Source organism: Zymoseptoria tritici, chromosome 1 (assembly GCF_000219625.1).
Source record: "Zymoseptoria tritici IPO323 chromosome 1, whole genome shotgun sequence".
NCBI classification, from domain to species: Eukaryota; Fungi; Ascomycota; class Dothideomycetes; order Mycosphaerellales; family Mycosphaerellaceae; genus Zymoseptoria; species Zymoseptoria tritici.
In genome coordinates this window covers 879,687-900,770 of record NC_018218.1, presented here as the reverse complement: position 1 = coordinate 900,770, position 21,084 = coordinate 879,687, and the positions used below count along the sequence as shown (strand labels likewise).

General features: G+C 54.8%; 9 protein-coding genes across 9 annotated transcripts; 4 read left to right on the top strand and 5 right to left on the bottom strand.

Annotated features, from left to right (window-relative positions):
• Positions 1-1,166: 1,166 nt before the first annotated feature.
• MYCGRDRAFT_78146 (uncharacterized protein) lies at positions 1,167-1,717 on the bottom strand (the record flags this gene model as incomplete). Its single annotated transcript, XM_003855893.1, has 1 exon — positions 1,167-1,717. A coding segment is annotated over one exon (458 nt), but the record flags the coding sequence as incomplete, so codon positions are not given.
• Positions 1,718-1,980: 263 nt separating this feature from the next.
• MYCGRDRAFT_102064 (glutamine synthetase) lies at positions 1,981-4,204 on the bottom strand (the record flags this gene model as incomplete). Its single annotated transcript, XM_003855892.1, has 7 exons — positions 1,981-2,305; positions 2,443-2,487; positions 2,546-2,967; positions 3,022-3,526; positions 3,844-3,936; positions 4,007-4,039; positions 4,096-4,204. 7 exons carry the CDS (start codon positions 4,096-4,098, stop codon positions 2,255-2,257), a joined length of 1,152 nt encoding a protein of 383 aa, XP_003855940.1.
• A 672-nt stretch (positions 4,205-4,876) lies between these two features.
• Positions 4,877-5,385, top strand: MYCGRDRAFT_102063 (uncharacterized protein; the record flags this gene model as incomplete). The annotated part of the gene is made up of 1 exon (XM_003857650.1): positions 4,877-5,385. One exon carries the CDS (start codon positions 4,897-4,899, stop codon positions 5,110-5,112), a length of 216 nt encoding a protein of 71 aa, XP_003857698.1.
• A 1,935-nt stretch (positions 5,386-7,320) lies between these two features.
• On the bottom strand, positions 7,321-10,117 carry MYCGRDRAFT_106831 (uncharacterized protein; the record flags this gene model as incomplete). Its single annotated transcript, XM_003855891.1, has 4 exons — positions 7,321-7,472; positions 7,562-7,793; positions 7,867-7,901; positions 8,524-10,117. 4 exons carry the CDS (start codon positions 10,115-10,117, stop codon positions 7,321-7,323), a joined length of 2,013 nt encoding a protein of 670 aa, XP_003855939.1.
• Positions 10,118-10,763: 646 nt separating this feature from the next.
• Positions 10,764-11,165, bottom strand: MYCGRDRAFT_33900 (uncharacterized protein; the record flags this gene model as incomplete). The annotated part of the gene is made up of 1 exon (XM_003855890.1): positions 10,764-11,165. One exon carries the CDS (start codon positions 11,163-11,165, stop codon positions 10,764-10,766), a length of 402 nt encoding a protein of 133 aa, XP_003855938.1.
• A 227-nt stretch (positions 11,166-11,392) lies between these two features.
• Positions 11,393-12,584, top strand: MYCGRDRAFT_98206 (uncharacterized protein; the record flags this gene model as incomplete). The annotated part of the gene is made up of 3 exons (XM_003857651.1): positions 11,393-11,856; positions 11,947-12,360; positions 12,420-12,584. The coding sequence occupies 3 exons, from the start codon at positions 11,670-11,672 to the stop codon at positions 12,491-12,493; spliced, it is 675 nt and encodes a 224-aa protein (XP_003857699.1).
• Positions 12,585-13,047: 463 nt separating this feature from the next.
• Positions 13,048-13,632, top strand: MYCGRDRAFT_88794 (uncharacterized protein; the record flags this gene model as incomplete). The annotated part of the gene is made up of 1 exon (XM_003857652.1): positions 13,048-13,632. The coding sequence occupies one exon, from the start codon at positions 13,048-13,050 to the stop codon at positions 13,630-13,632; it is 585 nt and encodes a 194-aa protein (XP_003857700.1).
• A 2,037-nt stretch (positions 13,633-15,669) lies between these two features.
• Positions 15,670-16,750, bottom strand: MYCGRDRAFT_65114 (uncharacterized protein; the record flags this gene model as incomplete). The annotated part of the gene is made up of 2 exons (XM_003855889.1): positions 15,670-16,642; positions 16,701-16,750. 2 exons carry the CDS (start codon positions 16,748-16,750, stop codon positions 15,670-15,672), a joined length of 1,023 nt encoding a protein of 340 aa, XP_003855937.1.
• An 813-nt stretch (positions 16,751-17,563) lies between these two features.
• On the top strand, positions 17,564-20,682 carry MYCGRDRAFT_52059 (trifunctional formate-tetrahydrofolate ligase/methenyltetrahydrofolate cyclohydrolase/methylenetetrahydrofolate dehydrogenase ADE3; the record flags this gene model as incomplete). The annotated part of the gene is made up of 1 exon (XM_003857653.1): positions 17,564-20,682. The coding sequence occupies one exon, from the start codon at positions 17,564-17,566 to the stop codon at positions 20,396-20,398; it is 2,835 nt and encodes a 944-aa protein (XP_003857701.1).
• Between the last annotated feature and the right edge of the window lie 402 nt (positions 20,683-21,084).

Genomic DNA, 21,084 nt, shown 5'->3' with positions numbered 1-21,084 from the left:
CGCCGTTCGGGACAAAAATACTTTGCTCCGCCTCGATGGTCTCTGCGAACCCAGCTTGTAGAGCATTGGTGGGGAGGTCGAGGAGCAGCGCGTGGAAGTGCTGGAATAGAAGAGTCTGTGGAGGGGAGAGACCCAGCGATGCAAGGATATTAGTGGCGGTCTGGTAAGGAACGATCAGCGGTGGGTCGAGTCTGGCAACGAAGCGGAGGTCGGGAAGTTTCTGGCTGCCGTCGAGAGCCATGCTGTCGGCGGCTTGTGAGTCGGCGTTGGGCTTGACGGTGATGTAAGTAGGCGGAGGATCCTGCCATGGCAAGGACTGATCAAGATCGGAGGGCGAGGGAAGCGAGAGGTCGGAGGGCAGCCAGTCTTCTGACACTCGTAGGCTGGGAAACATGGCAGCGGAGCAGATTCCGGCGTCGATGCGGAGGGACCATAGTTTCGGTTTGGGTCCCTCAGAGTCAGAGTCGGAACCTTCTTGTCCATCAACGTCCATGCGAGAGTCGTCGTTCTCCGCAGCAGAAGGTGGGAGCGGGCTGCTGGTCCAGTAGTCCAGGCTCATCCCAATCCTCCCGTTCTCGTGCAAAGCAGGTCTGCCACTCCGCTTGCACATTGTGTCCCTCTCCGCTTTTCTCCCTTCTCCACCCACTGCCTCCTTCTCCTTCTCAAACAGCTTGCTTAGACACACATGCACGCCATCGATCGCCTCGAAGCAATTGATCCCTTGTCCTGTACCGTCCGAGATCTGATCAATCCTCGCCAGTCGCACCAGGTTCGCCGCAAATGCGTCCAGTCTCGACCTGATCAAGGCCCCATCATCGTCGTCTCCAGCCCTCAGATCCTCCAGCAGCACTTTCCCGACCCGCTTCGCTCCTCGTGTCTCCCACTCTTTCTCTCCCATTGCAAACGTAACCTCCACACCCTCAGCTCTGTGATTCTTCATTTTGACCTCAATAATCGACGTCGCTCCGGCCAACGCGATCGTGCGATTCCCCACCACCCTGACCCTCTCCTCAGCCGTCAACGGCGCCTTATCAATATCATTATCCAGCCCAATCCGCTTCGCAATCCGCACAATCCCATCTTCACTCACCCTCCCCTTCGCCCGTCCGATCGACCTCAACACCCTCCTCATGCGCTCCCTCCTCTCTTCATCTTCATTCCTCTTCCCTCCACTAATCGTCAAACCCAACTCGCTCATCGTAGGAATCATACCCACTCCTCCAACAGGCGTCTGCCCGCTCATTCCATGTCCAGGCGTGCCACCCATCTCCAATCCAAGTCCCAGTCCTCCCAGTCCGCCCATATTCGGTGTGCCGCCAAAACTTCCCATCGAAAGTCCCGTGCCAATGCCTCCTTGTCCGCCTGGTGCGGGCCCTGTGCCTCCCGCTGGCGACGAGAAACTCATGCCGCTTTGCGATAGCCCGGCGACCATTGGCGTGCCTCCGGTGGCATTCTTACTCGTGGGCGTTTTCGCGGTGTGTCGAGTCGCGGCGGGAGAGGGGACGCTGCGCGGGGCGGGAGAGACGCCTAGGGTGGAGGGTGTGGTTACTGCTGCGTTGGTGGAATGCGCGGACTTCTTGGAGGCGGAGGTGGGTTGTGGGAGGGCGGAGGTGGAGGTTGGTGTCGACATGGCGGCAGTGACGTTGTGAGGTAGGAGCGGAGTGGTGGGTTAGCGCATGGAAGGTGCGATGTTCTTGTCTGAGGCGCTCAGGCCGATGTAAGGATGTTTTGGAGAAGCATGCTTGTGGTGAACAACGTTGAAGCGCGTGCAAGAGTCGCGTTTTGTAAGGTAGAACGATGGTATTCTTGGCAGCCGGATTGGAGCTCTCTCCGGAGCTGTCAGCTCAAGTCCGAAATATGCCACCAGCTGCAATTGACACTCGTGGAAGCGTCTGATAGGAGAAAGATTGTCGACATGCGTGGTCTAACGGTGAAGCGGCAGAGTCAGGTAGTCACACCAGCCATGTATCTTAAGATCTTCGGGAAAAACGTGTTGATCGCTCTAATTACACCACTCTAGTGAAAACAGGTCAGGTATAGGCAAATAGCAGTCGGCCGCTCCGCCAGCTCCTCTGCCATGTCCGACCACTCAAACGCACTTCACCAAGTGAAGAGGATATCATCAAGTTGCCCGGAGCCCTCGATCTATGCATCGCACCGCAGTCGTGTCGAGAGCGGTCGTGGTGTGTCTCTCTCAATCTCATCGTTCGCGTCATACTCGTTTCTCGTCCGTCCGTTGCATGCATCGCTGCATTTATGGCTTGCTGATGGGCACAACCATCTCAAGCTCTTTCTGCTCAGATTGCTAAAACAGAAGGACACAAAGGGTCAGCAGTGGTTCGGACTCAAATAGTAAAAGGGCAGTCTGAGACCCGCTAGCATAGCCCGAGAGACAATCGGGCAGCTGCAGGTCTTCTGTCCTTCGTGTTAAAGTTCACTTACCATGACCGTCTTGTAGACATCGGCGCCCTCGACCTTACCGCAGAGCTATAACAGACAATTAGTACAAAATTCAAGCATAATCAATGTCGCGGGCAGAACTCACAGTCTCGACGATCATGCCGGTGATCTGGTATGGGTCACCATTGGACGCAGGGCGACGGTCCTCGAAGTAACCCTTGCCCTCCTCAGCAACAGCGCGGTTGACACGAACGGAAGTACCACGGTTCGCAATGCCCCAGCTGAACTTGTCGTAGGAAGCAGTCTCGTGACCGCCAGTCATGCGAGCCTCGTTGCCTTCTCCGTAGACGGCCATGTGCTCCTTGTGTCGGGTAGCAAGGGCCTCCATTGCCTTCTCAATCGCCTTCATGCCGCCGTCCTCACGCATCGCCTTGGTGCTGACGTTGGTGTGGAGACCGGCACCGTTCCAGTCGCCGGGGATTGGCTTTGGTGCGAAGGTGATCTTGACACCGAACTCCTCGGCCACGCGGTGGAGGAGGAAGCGAGACATCCAGAGCTGGTCACCAACTGAGAGGAATTGTTAGCTTGCGAAGTCGAGATTCGAACGCTGTCCAAACTCACGCTCAATGCCGGAACACGGGCCGACCTGGTACTCCCACTGCGCGGGCATCACCTCGGCGTTGGTGCCAGAGATGTTGATCTCGGCGTACAGGCAAGCTTTGTAATGCGCTTCTACTATGTCACGGCAGAAAACCTTGCCGGTACCGACACCGCAGTAGTATGGACCCTGAGGAGCTGGGAACCCGTTCTTTGGCCAGCCGTATGGCCAACCGTTGAAGTCGAGCATGGTGTATTCCTGTTCAAGACCGAACCAGAACTCCTCTCCTGCGTGCTTTTCCATGACAAGGGCGGCGTCGTGGCGGTAGTTGTAGGCGTTTGGCTTGCCATCGGACATGTATGTCTCGCACATGACGAGAATGTTGTCTCCAAGTCTGAATGGATCGGGGTACATGGCTACGGGGCGGAGGTAGACGTCGGAGTTGTCACCCGGTGCTTGGGCGGTGGAGGAACCGTCGAAGTTCCATTCTGGGAGGTCCTTGATGCTATCGGGCTTCTTGGGGAGGGTCTGTGAAGGGGAGTGATTAGCTGTGGTTCACGCTCTCGCATTCGGCGTGCTGTGCTGTGAGAACATGGTCGCTTGTAGCTGGTCGCAATCGTCGGGCAGGCTCGCGAAGATGCAGCACAGCACATTGACCGAGCTTAGCGTGTCCGATCGCGGCGGATGGCTCGCCAAAGCCAAGCCACCACATCCTCATGGTTGAGGTCTGACTGTGATATCGAGGGCGTGCGCGATATTCAACTGCAAAAGTGCTGCTCTTCTCGCGCACCTCATCGCTCGTAACTCCTCCGCGGGTGAACAAAGGAAACGTGTTATGAGCTTACCTTGCACTTGGAGCGGACACCGCTGGAGGCATCGATCCAGACATACTCGGCAATGACATTGCCTTTTTGCGAGAGCTTGTTGTACTTCTCGAGCTGGTGGAGAATGACCGTCAGCAGTCTGTCGCCGCGTTCAGGCAAGTTTTGCGACTTGGAGAAAGCTCACCGTGGCCGTGTTGGAGATAATGGTTGGTTCCGCCTAGCATTGTGGATTAGCAGGATGGCCATGATCCGGCAAGAGCGATCCGCGCATACCATGGTGAAGGTGTGTGTGGGTGTTGTTGGGAGGAAGGAGGAGGATTGTTTGTCAGAGGAGGTGGATGTCGGTGGTGAGACGAGCTTCAAGTATTGGGGTTTCGCGGGAAAGTTGTCCAGGAAGCAATCAATCGTGTGCCGGCCAGGATGTCTTTATTAGGTGGAACCCTGCGATTCTACCCGAGCTTTCACGGCGTGTGTGAAAGGTGGTGTGGCTGAGGGCCTGGACGGAGCCGAGAATGGGCGTCGGCGGGCGCTGGGCAAGATAGCGGCTACGTCAATCGACTGGTTCACTTTTCGCCGGCTATCTCAAGAGTTACTAAGGTATACCCACGACTCCTATTGGAGAATGTGTAAGAAGCAAACAGGCCACGCGCGGGTGAATGGATATACTCGATCTCTCGGCGTGGTGCGGTCGAAGTTGGACGGTACGGTATAGAACGATCTCCACGTTCGGACTCTTTTTGGGGATTGGGGATGGCTATACTCTCCGAAACGAGGCATCGAATATGCCTCATTCTTTGACACATATGCGGCTCTTTGTCTCTCGCTATTGCGGCTGCTGACACACTTATGCAACTGTTGTGCCGGGTTCTTTGTTTCGGCTCGTTGCATTCGATGTCAAGCTGCATGTAAGATTTCCTAGGATAGCAGCTGCTGCGGCCGCCCAACGACCGCAGCAAAGTCATGCCTGTTCTAGCATATTCACATGTTTGTGCTCGTTTTGATCGGAAGCATAGTGCTCGTGCTACTCCACCGATTCCCCATAGAACTAGCAAGCAGAAAGTAAGTCCTCTCGCAATGCCCATCATTGGTGAGTTCTCGTCAGGGCAGACCCACGTCACAACTAGCTGGTACCTTGAATCGACCGGTCTCGGACCAGGACCGCGGTGGCAGCGCGAGTCTGCCAGACACAACGCCGTCGTGGTGGCCGAGGGCGGACAAAACGTAATAGCACTACTTGCAGGCCTCGGTGCCATGTGTAGTGAGCGAGTTCGATCCAGAATGCTGTCTTGATGAAGTCAGCACACGCGACAGCAGCATGGGAACGGGAGCTTTCTCCAGATTTTTGACACCTCGTTATCTTCTCCGTCATCCTCCCACCACACCTCAATTCATCCAAAGTTCATCGTCCCTGCGGGGTGACATGTGCGGACATGAGCAAGAGTGTGGACATGAGCAAGAGTGTGGCTCGCAGAACTTTTGGAAGTTCCACAGTCGCTGCAGGGTCGTTCTCGTCTAACTCGATATAGCAGCATCCTTATCTGTGACCAACGAGAGATTACCGACCCGGCAGTTCGGAGTGGTCATCGGCGAGACAGGTGTGGCGGTGCAGCTCTTATCGATTGTTGCTGTCACTGTTGGTTTGAATTGATCTGAGCATTGCTTATCAGTGACTGAGCGAATTGGTATATGTATCCCGTGTCGATTGGCAATGTCCTGCTTTCTACTTCCTCTTGGGGAGTTACCATTTGTCAAAGTCCTTCCTTGTCGTCCTTTCCGAATGCTCTTGCCGTGACGGCCAGACTGATCCCTACGACCGTCTCGAAAATTGGACGATACACTGCTACTTTGCTTTGGTCACAATCGCGTTTCCTAGGACATCTGGCCTCCAGAGCTGGAAAGCTCGTCCCGAGATCATGCCACGAATACGATCGAGACTCCGCTGAAAACATTGGTTCTCACCCGATGTTGCACACCCAACAAACCACTAGCCACGAGCTCCAAGACACAGCCCGGATCACTCGTTCTCGCGTACCCTTGGCAGACGTTACTGTTACCTCCGGCCGACACGACTAGTGGCGAGAGTCCGACTGGCATCTATGGAACCACAGCGTACGGCCGATTTGGCACAGCGCTTTATTCGAATGGAAACGCGCCAGACGCTCAACACAACACAGCCACGAGGATGTGACTTTCGCCGCATCAATCTCTGACTTGCATGACATGCCTCACGCGGGCCGAACATGCTGCCAGCCCGGGAGACAAGCCCGATCGCCGCGACGGCCGCAGCATGGAACCTGACACCCGTGACATGGAACTTGACATCCGCGACGTGCCTCCAGGACCTCGAACGGGACATCAGTCACATACCATGCCAATGCGCTGCGCCTTTCCGCGAGGCTGTGCACACTATCCGCGGGATTTATTCGAGACGAGGAGAACTGAAAATGTCGCAAGTCAAATTTCTTGCTGCAGCGAAATCGTCATCGCAGCTCGTCATTTCTGCAGGAACGAGACGTATAGTTCAGGTAAGGGTCCAAAGAGCTGAGATCTGGGACACAGAGATATGAAGACAAGACGCAGACCGGGCGGGACACACACAACCACACCACATGTACAGTGCACGCTGCATTTACCGATCGGCGAGAGTCTGGTACGTTGTGCATCGGACGTGCTAGACGAATCCTGGCGATCGAAGTTCCCAAGCCGTATGGCCGGTCGGGCGGCCGCTGATCGCTGTGCAACCGAGAGACTTCAGCTTGTGCCTCACGATCCTGCGGAAGATGACAGTCTGGCCACGCTATGCTTTTGATTTGCAGACACGGGATGCTCGCTGTGACGCAGCGATGATCTGAAGAGGAGTGAAAACACGGCAAATCTGTTAGGTTCTCAGGAATGGCACAGCTGGAGCTGTCGCTTGTAGAAGCGTCAGGCGACAACCCCTCCGAGGTAGGTCGGGTGAGGTCATTCCTTCTCATTCTTCTTCATATCATGATATCTCCCTACGAGCCTGATGTGAACGCGAAGGCTCCAATTCAGGGCACATAGAGTCGTAAGTAGGCCGTCGATTCGATGGTTACTGTGAACATTTCCATGCCGCCTTGGCCGAGTTCGGAGCCAGCGATCCAGCTTCTGCCGAGACTTAACCGAGCGATACGACATCTTCCGAGCAATATGATTAGGTTACGTCCTCTCACAACGCAGGCCCATTTCAACTCTGGAAGGAACACAAAGAATAAACTGATCGCGCTGCCTGCTGAAACAACTCGCGGCAAGCAGGACTGCATTGCGCACGCATCGGAAAGGTCGGTAAGAAAGCAAACAACACAGCGTGAATCTCTTGCTATGTAGCAAAGACCATGCTTCTTCCGAGCGAGCCAGCTCGAAAAGCCCTTCGAAACCCACGCCAAAAACATCAGCTCCTCTCACCAAAGCAGAACCTTTCCAATCTCCAAATCCCTCTCCACACAACTCCCTCCAATCCCGGCAACCCGCTCTCCTTTAACCCGCGAGAAGCGCAGGCGGCTTCTTCTTATTTGGCTTGCAAGGAGCTTCACATCCCTTCGGATCGCCTCCATTGCTGCTCGGTGCCACGCAATAGCACGTATCCTCATGTTCCTCGTCGAATGGTAGTATCCGTTCTTCACGTGGCTCTGAGAGTAGTGGATTAGTATAGACATGCAACTCGCAAGGCTTGCAAGGCTTGCAAGTCTGGACGCAGGTGACGGAGGTGATGACTTACTTCTCCAGCACAGCAGCATTCGCAATGGTGGGGACACTTCGGCGGCGACTCTTTCGATTTTCGGTGATGACTTAGGAGGTCCACCGTCCGAGTCACCAGCGAAGGCGGGTGGGAGAAAGAGAGGGAAGAGCAAGAGTAGGGTGGAGAGTGGAAGAGCGCAATTTGTGTGGGAGAGGGTGTTCTGGTGGTGGAGATGGTTCGGGTCGGAGGTGAGTTGTTCACGTTGAAAGTGCTTTCGTGATTTCGTATCTCGCATTGGGAGAGGAAGGGAAGAGAACAGCGAGGGAAAGGCGGGCAATACACACGTTTGATAGCAGGTGGCTACACTGGAAGAGGTGGACTGGAACACCCTGTGTACAGTTCATGGTTCGAGGTATTTTTCGCCATCATCTCGGAGCCTGGTCTAAGATGAAAAAGTGAGGCTGAGCGAACTCTTCCAACGCATGTAGGTGAGGATCTTGAGAAAGACTCGTGCAATGGCCGTTTCGAGGTCGGCAAAAAACAGCGATTACCAGTCTGCAAGTCACAAGCGACACCAACCCAATGCTGCGACAAAGGCGAGCAGTACTAGCTCAGTGCTTCCGCTCAAACTGCACCGTCAAAGTCAACTGACCGAAACATGTACGGTTCAAGTTGCGCAGGAAGTTGGAGAGATATGCATTAGGATCGTTGCTCTTACGGTGTTGTCGGCAATGTGTCTCTACACTATCGTGTGCCATGCACCGCACGAGGTAGTGCTGATTAGTTTAGTCTGAAGTGTTGCAGTTTGAGCGGAAAGATGGACGTAGAGCACAAGATTACCGCTCGTCACCCGCTCAGACGAGCAAAACCTCTTCAAACACCTCATGCACACGACTTCGGTCCCCTCCAGCAGCAGCAATGACAGCCTCGCCATCCATGACCCCTATTCGAGCTGATTAGTCAAGCCTAGCGACGCCGCACACCGGAGCCACTTGACTTACCATGTAGATAACACACCGCGATCTTCTCCCAAGCTGCTGGATGCCCATCTGCCTTATCGGTCTTCCTCAGGATCAGGGGCATGCCAAGTCCAGCGATTGCGAAGATGCAATCTCCCACCTGCGGACCTGTATGCGTCATTCCCGCTCGTCCATCCTGCGTTACGAAAAAGGTCTTCAGACCAACGGATGCAAAGGGATACTCTGCATACGCATCGGCCCTGCACTCCGCGACATCGTCATCCGTCAGACGGAAGTTTCGTTTTCCCGAATACACACCCGCATGGCTCGCGGCCATGCCAGACAGCCGGTCGCGGTAGTAAATACGGAATAAGTCGTTCTCGATACCCTCGGCGTTCAACTCAGGGTCATTTTGCTGGCAATGAGCGCTGTATAAAGCCCACCAGTCTGATGGTAGGTTTCCCTGGACCTGATTGGGACTTGACAGCTTGAAATTGGGGTGCTTAGTGCCGATCGCTGCGATGCTGTCGAGTTGAAAGCCCAGAACGCACAGCATGTTTCGCTCCAGCTGGAGGAAAGGGGCTGCGAAGTGTCCTGCTGCGCATTGGTACAACGCATGACCCAGCAAGTCCCTGATCAGACGCTCCGAAGAACGTAGTCGCTTAAGTACTTCAGGGCGCATCTCAGGAACCCAGGAGGGCAGCGTCGAATCTGAGCTGCGTAGCCGATAGAGGATGTTGAGTTGGTCTGACTCGGTCATCAGCCGGTAGACGTAGTCTGTCAGTACCGTGGCTAGGGGTGCAGAGTAGTCTGGAATGATATCCGTGTTCGGAAGGATGCCTAGTAGGGCATAGACAATGTCGTGAGGTCGTAGACACTCGTGGGTTGCGACATCGTCCAGGAAAGTATCGAGACGCCAAGGCCAATCGGGCAGGTCCTCACCTCTTGACTGGGCGGAATAGATGGATTTTACAGGGTCAATGGCGTCGATGATGTCGACTATGCTTTTCCAGAAGCCTGGAATACCGAGACGTTTTGGAAATGAAGCGGAGTTCGTGAAAAAGCGGTAGTGGTATTCGGAGACGGCTTTCCGCTCAGAAACGGACCACGAGACGCTACACTGGCCGCAGTACAATCTCATGTTTTTCGCGAGCAGTTGCTCTTGCAGTATCCATCTTCTTGTCCAGTATCGACGTCGGAAAAGAGAAGCCACTGCTATCATCTCGCTTTTGAAGATCGCCAGGTCAGTCCGAGCGAAATCCCGGCCGTCCAATTCTCCAGTGATGATCCGACGCAGGCAATGGATGGCAAACTCCGTATCGTCGTCAGCATCTCCAAGCCAGACTTTGACTTCCGCTGCCTGACTGTACACCTCTCGCATAAGCAATACCTGCTGCGAGCGTTCTTCCACGTCCTCTTGGCTGATGCACAGTGCATCGACCCACAACGGCATTACCACCAATGCATCATTCACATCATTTGTGCGCAGCTGCCGGAGGCCGGACTCCAAGTTTGCGGTGATCAACGTGACGTTGCCGTGCAATAGGACTGGTCTGCTTGGGGGGTCCGTACCACAGCAATACGACAGAGCGTTGAAACGGGGCGGGTCGAGCAATGACACGGTCTGGAGCGTCATATGGAGTACAGCATCGGGGTCAGGGTCTGGCTGGATTAGCAGGACTCGTATCTCCTTGCGGCTGGCGTTCAAGGGAGTGTACGTATAAGGTGCAGTTGATATTCGTCCAGCACCATGACGCTTGGATCTCCGAATCTTTGGGAGAGCGAAAACATTCCCCATCGGACAACACAAAGACAAGTGATGCTGATCAAGTCAGATCGAACGAGGCTCAACGAGAGGAGAAGCGCAGGCAGTCTGGAGGAGCTCGGCGGGATTAGGCGAGAGTCTCGAGAGCTTCATGACTGGCCTGGTCTGTCCTGGGTTATCCGCCCGTTTATGCGGCTTACCTACCACACCACATTCTGCCCGTCACAGAGCCCATTTGGCTAGCGCATCGTGCCGGAAGGTGGTCTATAATTCGACTCCGTAAGCCTTTCAGAGTTCCGCGGCATGGTTGAGTGTGCTGCGTCTCGCTCCATCGCTCAAGAGCTTCACGCCAAAGTGGAAGCTCCATCGATCTCTCATTCTCTGGCCACATTGGTCTATCGAAGGGATCTGTAGAGGTGTGAATACTGTGGAATCGCCGTAAAGCTCGATCCTCAGTAACCTGTTGATGTCTCTGGGGCCAGGAGTAAGTTTGTGTCTTCAGGCACTGGGTCGAAGCTCAGTCAATCGACATAGCCGCCTGATAGCTCCTCGCCGCAGAGTGATAGTCATCCACCTTGACCGCACCAGCCGGCCAGATCATCAAAACTTCCACTCTCGGGACATCCTCCTTCCCTTTTCCAGCCCTAATATAACCTATGACATTGACCCATGCTCCTGTCTGCAGCATTTCGTGATCGACGTCTTCCAGGACATTGTCGATACTCGCCAGTACGGTCGGAACAGCAGATGGAGCCGCAGCATACTTCTCTTGAATGACCAGCGTGCCAGTCGAGATCCGATAGGAATGCACGCAGCCTAGGAAGCGAATTTTGCTGCCTGGGGCGTGGAGATGAACCTGGGAGAGGAGGAGAAGTCGGGACGGCTCCGGCTTGCGGTTTTGCGGATCAGTAGATGCCATCGCGACATCTCATGTCTTGTCAATGTCGCTCGGTAGCCTTGATTCAGGCGGAGAGTGTTGTGAAGAGAAGATGTCTTGGATATTGTCACATGGTAAACAGTAAGGAGAGATCGGCGGTTCTGCTTGCCGAATAAAGAAGCGGCGGGGACGCCCGCAGAATGGTCGCCGACGTCAGTTCTCGTGCTTCCAGGTCTTTTCCACCATCACAATCATCCATCCTCAAGGCAGCAGAAAAGCTCTCAGACACAGACTGCATTCTCCGGCCATAGAACGATCATCCCGCTTTCAGGCTCCCGAACATCGCTGCTAGATAACCTGAGGCACCGTCCGCTCATCGTCGGGCGCACTTCTGGTCACAAGATCGCCCGCTCGTGGCTCGTCCGCTATCTCCCCACGTCTGCTAGACCCCTCACAACCGCAGGCAACTCCCCCGAAGACCGCAACACCCCCAAAGGACACACCGAAGCCCTTGTCTTCTCTGGATCAACTCCCTGAGCCGTCACGATGTCTGGCTGGGGTTTCGCCAACCTGTTCGGCGGCGGCGCGGCCACCAAGAAGGATGCACCAAAGAACGCGATCCTGAGGCTGAGGAGTACGCTGGAGATGCTGTCGAAGAGAGAGAAGCATCTGGAGAATCAGATGGCGGAGCAAGATGCGATAGCGAGGAAGAACGTGAGCGCAAATAAAGGAGGTAAGACTTCGATGAGGCACACATTCAGTCTGGAGGATGGCCGGATAGATCGTGGTGGGAAGCAATAGCTGACATGAAAACCATTCATAGTCGCGAAAGCCGCCCTCCGACGAAAGAAGGCTTTTGAACACCAACTCGAACAGACGTCCGCGCAAATGATGACCGTTGAGCGCGAAATCTCCTCAATTGAGACGGCCAACATCAACAAGGAGACGCTCGACGCGATGAAGGGGGCGCAGGTCGCGATGAAGGGCATTCATGCGGGTCTCACGATCGACAAGGTTGATCAGACGATGGAGGATCTACGGGAACAGCACGCTATTGGCGAGGAGATTGCAGATGCTTTGACACAGGGCAACACGATGCAAGGTGTAGATGAAGACGAGCTGGAGGATGAGTTGGCGGAGCTGCAACAGGAGGAGCTGGACAACAAGATGCTGAAGACAGGCACAGTGCCGGTCAGCGATCAAGGGCTGAGATTACCGAGTCAACCGGTTGGAGAGCGTGAGTACACACTGCGGATGACAATGGATAAGGGCGGATGTGCTAACAAACCTTTCCAGTGCAAGGCAGACAGCAAGTGGAGGACGACGAGGAAGAGGAGCTACGGAAGCTCCAGGCCGAGATGGCCATGTGAGGTTGCATTGCATCGAAGTAAGCTTTATATCCGAGTGAGTGAGCGGCGTTCTGTGGAGGCTACAGATTCCAATTCATTTGATTATATTTTGTGGCGTGGACTTCATGACATGGGCAATACCTTTTGATGAGATTCGATTGACAAACTCAGCTTGCAGCACGCGACTACCACTAACTCCGGCAAGTGATGCCTTGCTTTCGTTGAGGTCGGCCGGAGACGTTTGTAATAGTCTCAGGCGTATGAGCCTCACTTTCCTATCCAGCTTCACTTCATTCTCAACCAGTCTTAGAATTAGCATGTGACAGTCGGTCTGCCAAGCCTCACTTTCCACTTCACTTCCTCTTTCGACGTCATTTCAACCTGCATTGTCGCCCGGAAGAGAGACAAGACGGCTATAAGAGGCGACCTGCCCCACCTTAAAAGCTCCCCTCCTTTTCCTTCAACTTTCGACACAATAGCAGCAAGATTTCGGCTTTCCTCGCTGCGCCCTGCGCTGCTCAAGCGACATTATCATACAACGACAGAGCTATCTACACTAGCCATCCACTCCGACAATGCTACCGCCCAAGGTTGCACTCCTGGTTCTCGTCTACCTCCTCAACGCGGCTACAGCATTCAACTCTTACATCGGCTGCAATGACACTGAGATCGCCGCGCTCGACTCCGCCATCGACGGCGCCATGGAATTCGCCAAGAACATCACCAAGACCGGCAATTCTCTCGCAACTCTCAATCCTGCAGCAACTGTGGTTCCTGATCTCAGCGACGACAACGTGTCTGCGCTCCAGGGCCTCCTCAAGGAGATTCCGAACCTGATGCTAGTCTGCGACGAAGACTCCGTTATGGTACAGGACAAATGCTCCGTCGGCGGCTTCGGACCGCGCGCGAACCGCGAAGTCGTCCCGAAATTCGTGTGGCTCGCGGCGACGATGATTGGAGTTTGCCCTGCTCCTACCTTTACTTCGATCGAGGTGGGAGGCGGTCAGGAGGCCGGGAAGCAGATTGAGGGTAAAGAGGTGGGACTTGCCGAGACGAGCGAACTTGAGGCAAAGGAGATGCTTTTGGCGATTAAGGAAGTGAGGTCCTACCTGGGAAGGGTCGAGGAGGATAGGCGCAGGGGAACGGTCATGCTAGGATGACAGTTCAGTTGACGTGGGACTTGGTGAGAAGGCTGGCGATTGATGAGAAAGAGATTGGGAAGACGAACGCAAGATACGGACACGACACAGACCAGGGGCAGGAACGAAGCGGTAAGCGAATACAATTCCCTAGAACAAGTGAGAGCAGAAACTGATCAACCTACAGGGCAAATGAATTGAACCCATCGAGTCGGACAGGAGATACGAACGAACGCGAGACACAGGAATAGGGCGATCGAGCAAGAGAAAGCATCAGGCGGAGTCAAACATGCATGCGGTTAAGGATTGACAACGAAATCAAATACTACACATGCGTATTCTTTCTGACCTGCGGTGAGGTGTTCCTTTCGATAGGTTACAAACTTGCTTTCCGTCTTGGATGGCTCGTTCATATGCACATATCCGTCTTGGCCAGCATGGACAAACAGACGCCTTCGCAACTGGAATTTTCTAGTCCTGTTTACATCGCTCATCTGTAGGTCAAACACGACATTGCATCATTCCTTTCTTTGAAAACGCCGTCAGCCTTTGCCATCACGTTCGAGCTGTCTCGAAGAGGCTTGCGACAAGCAGCAAACGAGGCGTGAGACAACGAAATCGCCAGACACGAAAGCAAGACATACCGCCAGTGCTACCTTCATCATTCGTCCACGGCCAGAAACTGCTTCCTTTCCTTGCATCTGGTACAAGCAAGAATCTCGCCGCTCGCACCATCTTCCACGAACATTTCGACATGGCAAAATTCGCAGCGTTCCTCTTACTTCTCCTCGGCTCAATCAGCCTCGTTACAGCCTCGTTGCCCATAACGATTGCACCGCAATGTGACTGGGCGGATTCCGCCATCTTCTACTTCTCGATCGAACTCGCCCACACCCGGTTGACAAACCCGAACCACTTCAAGCGTCGAACAGTGGACGGTCTTCAAGACACACGTGTCGAAGATCCCATCATCTCCCGCTCGTGGGATCCGAGCCTCGAAGTCTTCCTTTGCAATATAGTCCTCACCAAGCCGGACGAATCGCCGTGGAAATCGCGGAAGAAGATCAATCTCTTATGTGGGCACAACAGCCCAATTCTGGAACAGAAGTGCCTCATGGCAGGACGGCCGCCATTTGTATGGCTGGGCGGGCGCGACATAGGATTGTGTCGCGACAGCGTGTGGTCTTCGTACCCGGGGACAGGCCAATATGTTAGTCCAGAGGAAGAGAGGAAGGCGGTCGACACAATGCTGGATATCCTCGCCAAGATTGCAGTGTGGGTGCGGAAGGAGGACGCACGAGAGAGAGCAGATCGTGCGTGGAAAGGGGTGACCGAGCGGATCGAGAGGGTCTTGTACAGAGCACGAGAGAGAGCACGAGAGAGAGCAGATCGTGCGTGGAAAGAGAAGCCGGTGACAGAGCGAATGGAGAGGGTTCTGTACAGGCAAGCTCAAGAGCTGATGGAGAAGATACGTCTTTTGCCTGTACAGTTCGAGGACTGGCTGAGCGTCAGAAAGCAAAGGTGGGAGGAAGCCAAAGTGACTTGACGAATGAGATGGGCGAAGACTTGATAGGTTTCGGAAAGCAGAGATGGGAGGAAGCAAAGCAGGTTGACGAACGTGATGGGCATACCAAACCAGTGTCAGAAGCAGAAATGGGAGGAAGGCGGACGTCACTGAAATAGCATGGACTGAATATTTTGCGGTCTCGCTTCCTTGGAGGAGTTGATCATGGGCAGCATCGGCGGTAGGACAGGGCCGGGGAGATTTTACTGTCACCCGCTGACGCGAAGAGCTTCTTTTGTCGCGAAAGTCTTTATTCTGAGACTTGACATTCTATTCGGTAAGGCAAATCCGAAGACGTACTACCTTATCGTAGGCTCCTTCCTGTGTCCGATCGTCCCTTTTCGCTCAATCCCAGGCGCCGAGAACGCCGTGCTATGCCGTGTCATCTCATCACCTTCACCAGACAGTCGATCATGACCTCGCCTCCTCGCCTTCGTCTCCCATTGCCTCCCCAGAGTCGGCCGCGCTGGATATCATCCCGAATCTCCACCTCTTCACATCCGTCCCTCCCGCTCGCTCTCCTTCTCCACCTCAAACTTGAACGAAAAGTACGGGCTATCAAAGTGATGCACACGCACATATCCGTCCTCTCCACCACTGCAGTAGCACGTGCCCGTAGGTGCTACAGCGACGTAGTTCAACGGTCCGAAATGTCCACGCACACGACCAATCTCCTCTTCAAACACCTTGTGGTAGAATCGAGCTTCGAACTTTCCTTGTCTTGCTGAGGTGGTAGTCACATCCATGGCGGCTTGTCCACCTCCAAGAATGACATAGTTGGTGGGTTCGGGGGTGATGGCGGCGCTGTTGAGGGGTGTGTCGGCGACGTAGGTCTTCAGCACGTCAAGGGTCTTGGCGTCGATGAGTTTGGCCGTCTTGTCCTTGGAGGAGGTGATGAAGTATGTGCGGTCGGAACTCCACTGCAGATCGGTGACTTGCATGCCGTCGTCATGGGGGAAGGTGTGGAAGATTTCCTCGCCGGATTTGGCATCGTATTGCGTCACGCTGCCGTCTTCATGGCCGGAGATGATGAATTGGCTGAGGTAGGAGAAGCCGGCGACGGTGACTTTGGGGACGTCGTCGACGATGATGCGCAGGGATTGTTCGTCGGGTTGCTCGCCGTCGACGTCCTGGTTGATGTCGTAGACCACGATCGAGCTGAGTTGTCCCTGGCGCTTTTCCGTCACGCCGAGCAGTTGTCGTCCGTCTTCAGAGAATTCCACCCGTTTGATGGCTGTGCCGAATTCCCATGTCTTCAGGAGTTTGCCCGTCTTCACTTCCCATAGTCGGATTGTGTTGTCGGCGCCGCCGGTCGCGAGGAGGGTGGTGGTCGGGTCGACGTCGACGGTCCAGAGAGCTCCCTGGTGTCCCTTGTATGTGCCGAATCGTTCGCCGTTGGCCGAGTACCAGGCGCATACCATGTGATCTTTGCTGACGGAGAAGATGAGGTCGCCTTCTTTCGAGAATCTGCGCGGGGTGTTAGTGTGGGTTGAGGGAGGACTTCCGCGGGCGCATAGGTACTCACTTGACTTGTGTGAGCGCACGCTCGTGTCCTTGGAGAAGAATCGGTCTCATGTTGGCGGTTGTGGGGTGTGTAGGAACGAAGCGAACTTTCCGGTGGCTGATGAGAAGTGGTGTTCGCTCTGGGGGACCCTCACGCCAAGAGTTCGAGTTGGAATTTGGAGAAGAAGAGGATTTGCTGTATGAGTCAAAGAACCAAGGACAGAGCAACGATATACACGAGGTCAAGTAAATTAGTGCTATGCTATGCGCCTGGCATGTCTTCAGATATATGCGTCTGTACACAGTTCGATATAGCATACACAAATACAGCCCATGGCGGGACAAAAGTCTCAGCATTTCATCATCCCAGCTGTAACATTTTCGAGCGTCTCCACGAGCATTGGTAACGTAATTCGAACATGGCCGTGCTGGAAAATGTTACCTATTGCAGGGCGTGACATGTACAGACACTCTACGTCCTCCAGACATGTATACTTGCATCGACACTCTTGTACATTCTACACTCGATACACTGGGATAGAGGAGAGCGAGCGGGATATTGCGGAGGAGATCCCTCGGAGCGAAAAAGTGCCCCTCACTTTCACTCACATACATTTATTCGCTTCGCTGCCTTCCTGCATACCAATAATGCTCCTCAGCAGCACTCGAGCGACGATCGGCCTGCTGAAAGTCGTGCCCCGCCTCACTACCTCGACCTCCTTCTACTCTCGCCGATTACTCCATCGCTCTGCCTCTACTCTCCCACTTCGGCCTCGAGGAGCTCTCATTCCGACCCCGGCCACAGGTCCTCCTCCGACAGACGTCCGTTCCTTTACCTCTTCATCCCGTCACACCGCAGCAGCCTCCTCCACCGCCTCCACCAAAATGCCCGCCACCAAAATCGACGGTAATGCCATTGCCAAGTCTATCCGTGAGAACATCTCTCGCGATGTCGCCGACAAGCAGGCCAAGAACTCCCGCTACAAGCCCAGCCTGGTCATCCTCCAGGTCGGCGACCGAACCGACTCCTCCACCTATGTTCGCATGAAGCTCAAGGCATGCGAAGAGGCCAACATCACCTGCCGATTGGAGACATTCCCAGAGTCCATCACCGAGTACGAACTGCTCGAGAAGATTGACCAATTCAACAATGACGAGTCTGTCCACGGCATGCTCGTGCAGCTGCCCCTTCCGAAACACCTCAACGAGTACGAAATCACCTCCGCCGTGGCCGACGAGAAAGATGTGGACGGATTCGGAGCTACAAACATCGGTGAGCTCGCCAAGAAGGGTGGGAAGCCATTGTTCGTGCCTTGCACGCCCAAGGGTGTCATGGTGTTGCTGAAAGAGTCGGGTGTTGATCTCAAGGGCAAGAATGCGGTTGTCATTGGCAGATCAGACATTGTCGGTGCTCCCGTGAGCTACTTGCTGAGGAACGCCGATGCCACCGTCACAGTATGCCACTCCAAGACACAAAACTTGAAAGAGGTCGTCAAGCAGGGTGATGTCGTGGTGGCAGCCATTGGAAGCCCAGGTTTCGTCAAGGGAGACTGGTTGAAGCCCGGTGCTGTTGTGATCGATGTCGGCACGAACGGTGTTCCAGACTCCACCAAGAAGTCGGGCCAGCGACTAGTTGGAGACGTCGACTACGAATCTGCTTTCGAAGTCGCCAGCCAGATCACTCCCGTTCCAGGTGGTGTTGGCCCAATGACAGTCGCTTCTCTCCTCTCCAATGTGGTCACTGCAGCGGACGTGCAGTTCGAGCGTGCAAAGGCCCGTCACATTGTCCCTCTGCCATTGAAGCTGCTATCGCCCGTCCCCTCCGACATCGCAGTGTCTCGCGCACAGCACCCCAAGCTGATCAACAAGGTCGCCTCTGAGATTGGCATTCGCACCCACGAGCTCGAGCCGTACGGTGCATACAAGGCCAAGGTCGCTCTCGATGTGCTGAAGCGTCTTGAACACCGCAAGAACGGTCGCTACATCCTCGTTGCTGGTATCACGCCAACTCCTCTTGGAGAGGGCAAGTCCACAACCACGATCGGTCTCACACAAGCTCTGGCCGGCCAGCTCGGTCGCGTCGCTTTTGCCAACGTTCGCCAGCCTTCCCAAGGTCCCACATTTGGCATCAAGGGAGGCGCTGCAGGAGGTGGCTACAGTCAGGTCATTCCCATGGACGAGTTCAACTTGCACTTGACAGGAGACATCCACGCGATCACCGCCGCCAACAACTTGCTCGCTGCTGCCATCGATACCCGCATGTTCCACGAAGCTACTCAGAAGAACCAAGCACTTTACAACCGTCTTGTACCTGCGAAGAAGGGCAAGCGGGAGTTCCCCAAGGTCATGTTCACCCGCCTGCACAAGTTGGGAATCAACAAGACGGATCCCAATGAGCTTACCGAGGATGAGATTGCCAAATTTGCGAGACTCGACATTGACCCAGAGACCATCACCTGGCGCCGTGTACTGGACGTCAACGATCGTCACCTTCGTGGAATCACCATCGGACAGGCCCCTACCGAGAGCAAGGTGGAGCCGAGACAGACTGGTTTCGACATTTCCGTTGCCTCGGAGTGTATGGCTGTGCTCGCTCTTTCCACTGATCTCAGTGATATGCGAGCTCGTCTCGGCCGCATGGTCGTTGCCTCATCGCGTGCTGGCGACCCAGTCACTTGTGACGATCTCGGCTGTGGCGGCGCACTCGCTACCTTGATGAAGGACGCCGTCAAGCCCAACTTGATGCAAACCCTCGAAGGCACACCCGTCTTCGTCCACGCCGGTCCATTCGCCAACATCAGTATTGGCAACAGCTCCGTCATCGCTGATCGTGTGGCCCTCAAACTCGCTGGCACGGAACCTGATGAGGAAGCCGAGCGCAATGACAAGGTTGGCTTTGTCGTCACCGAAGCTGGCTTCGACTTCACCATGGGCGGAGAACGCTTCATGAACATCAAGTGCCGCAACTCAGGCCTCGTCCCTGACGTCGTCGTCATTGTCGCCACCGTCCGCGCCCTCAAGGTTCACGGCGGCGGCCCCGAGATCAAAGCCGGCGCCCAGCTTGACAAGGTCTACCGCGAGGAGAACGTTGACATCCTCCGCAAGGGATGCATCAACTTGGCCAAACACATCGCGAACGCCAAATCCTACGGCGTCAACGTCGTCGTCGCCATCAACCGCTTCGACACCGACACCGACGCGGAGATGCAAGTCATCCGCGAGGAAGCCGTCGCCGCCGGCGCCGAAGACGCCATCACAGCCAACCACTATGCCGAAGGTGGCAAGGGTGCCATCGACCTCGCCAAGGGCGTCATCGCCGCAGCGGAGAAGTCTCAGCCGGAGAACTTCCACTTCCTTTACGATCTGGAGGGCTCCGCCAACGAACGCATCGAAGCCATCGCGAAGAAAATGTACGGCGCTGGCAGCGTGTCGTTCTCCGAGGTCGCGCAAAAGAAGATCGATACGTACACAAGACAAGGATTCGGAAACTTGCCCATCTGTATCGCCAAGACGCAGTACTCGCTGTCTCACGATGCCGCTTTGAAGGGCGCACCCGAGGGCTTCGAGGTGCCGATTCGCGATGTACGCATGGCGGCTGGTGCTGGGTATTTGTATGCTTTGGCGGCGGATATTCAGACGATTCCGGGATTGCCGACCGCGCCGGGATACCTCAATGTTGAGATTGATGGTGAGACCGGCGAGATTGACGGTCTCTTCTAGGCGGATGCAATATGCATGGCATGGAGGGCAGGATTTTCTTTTCGGGTGTGTTTTATGATACCATGCTGGCCCTCAACTTGGCCAGGCAAAACTTTCTTGCATCCACGCGACGCGTGAGGGCGTCGATTGCTTTTCGACGGGAATACAACTGGGAGGGATAGAAAAAGGCCGGCGTTTTTTGGTTCACTCAACGTGGATTTATAAAAGCGCGGCGTTGGTGGTTCGAACTTCTTGGGTATCTAGTGATCTAGGTGATAGTTGGTAACGAAGAGAGGTTGCCTTCGCCCCTTTCCTTTTTTCTTCTCTTTTCGGATGCGCCATCACTACCTAAGTACTGCTGACAATCTTCAGGCTTTATCGCGTCGCCGGACGCCAATCTCCCCACTCGCCGGGTCAATGCCCTATGGTCCTCACTCCCTCAAACCGACAAAAAGAAAAACCCCTGCATTTCTGCGTTCAGTGGGGAACAACTCAAACCATTCAACCGCAGCACCAAACTCGAAAGCCGGCTGGTTTTAACAATTGATCAGAAAATCCGCGAATCCATCCAGTTTGAGAACTAATCCCAACTCCATGCTGTAACCCATTGGGCCATTGGAGATCTGAACCGCGGAAGTCTTGAGAAAGAAGGACGGTGAGGCGGTTATGTAGGTGGGGATGCCCGTGTCGGCGTCGGTATGCCGAGT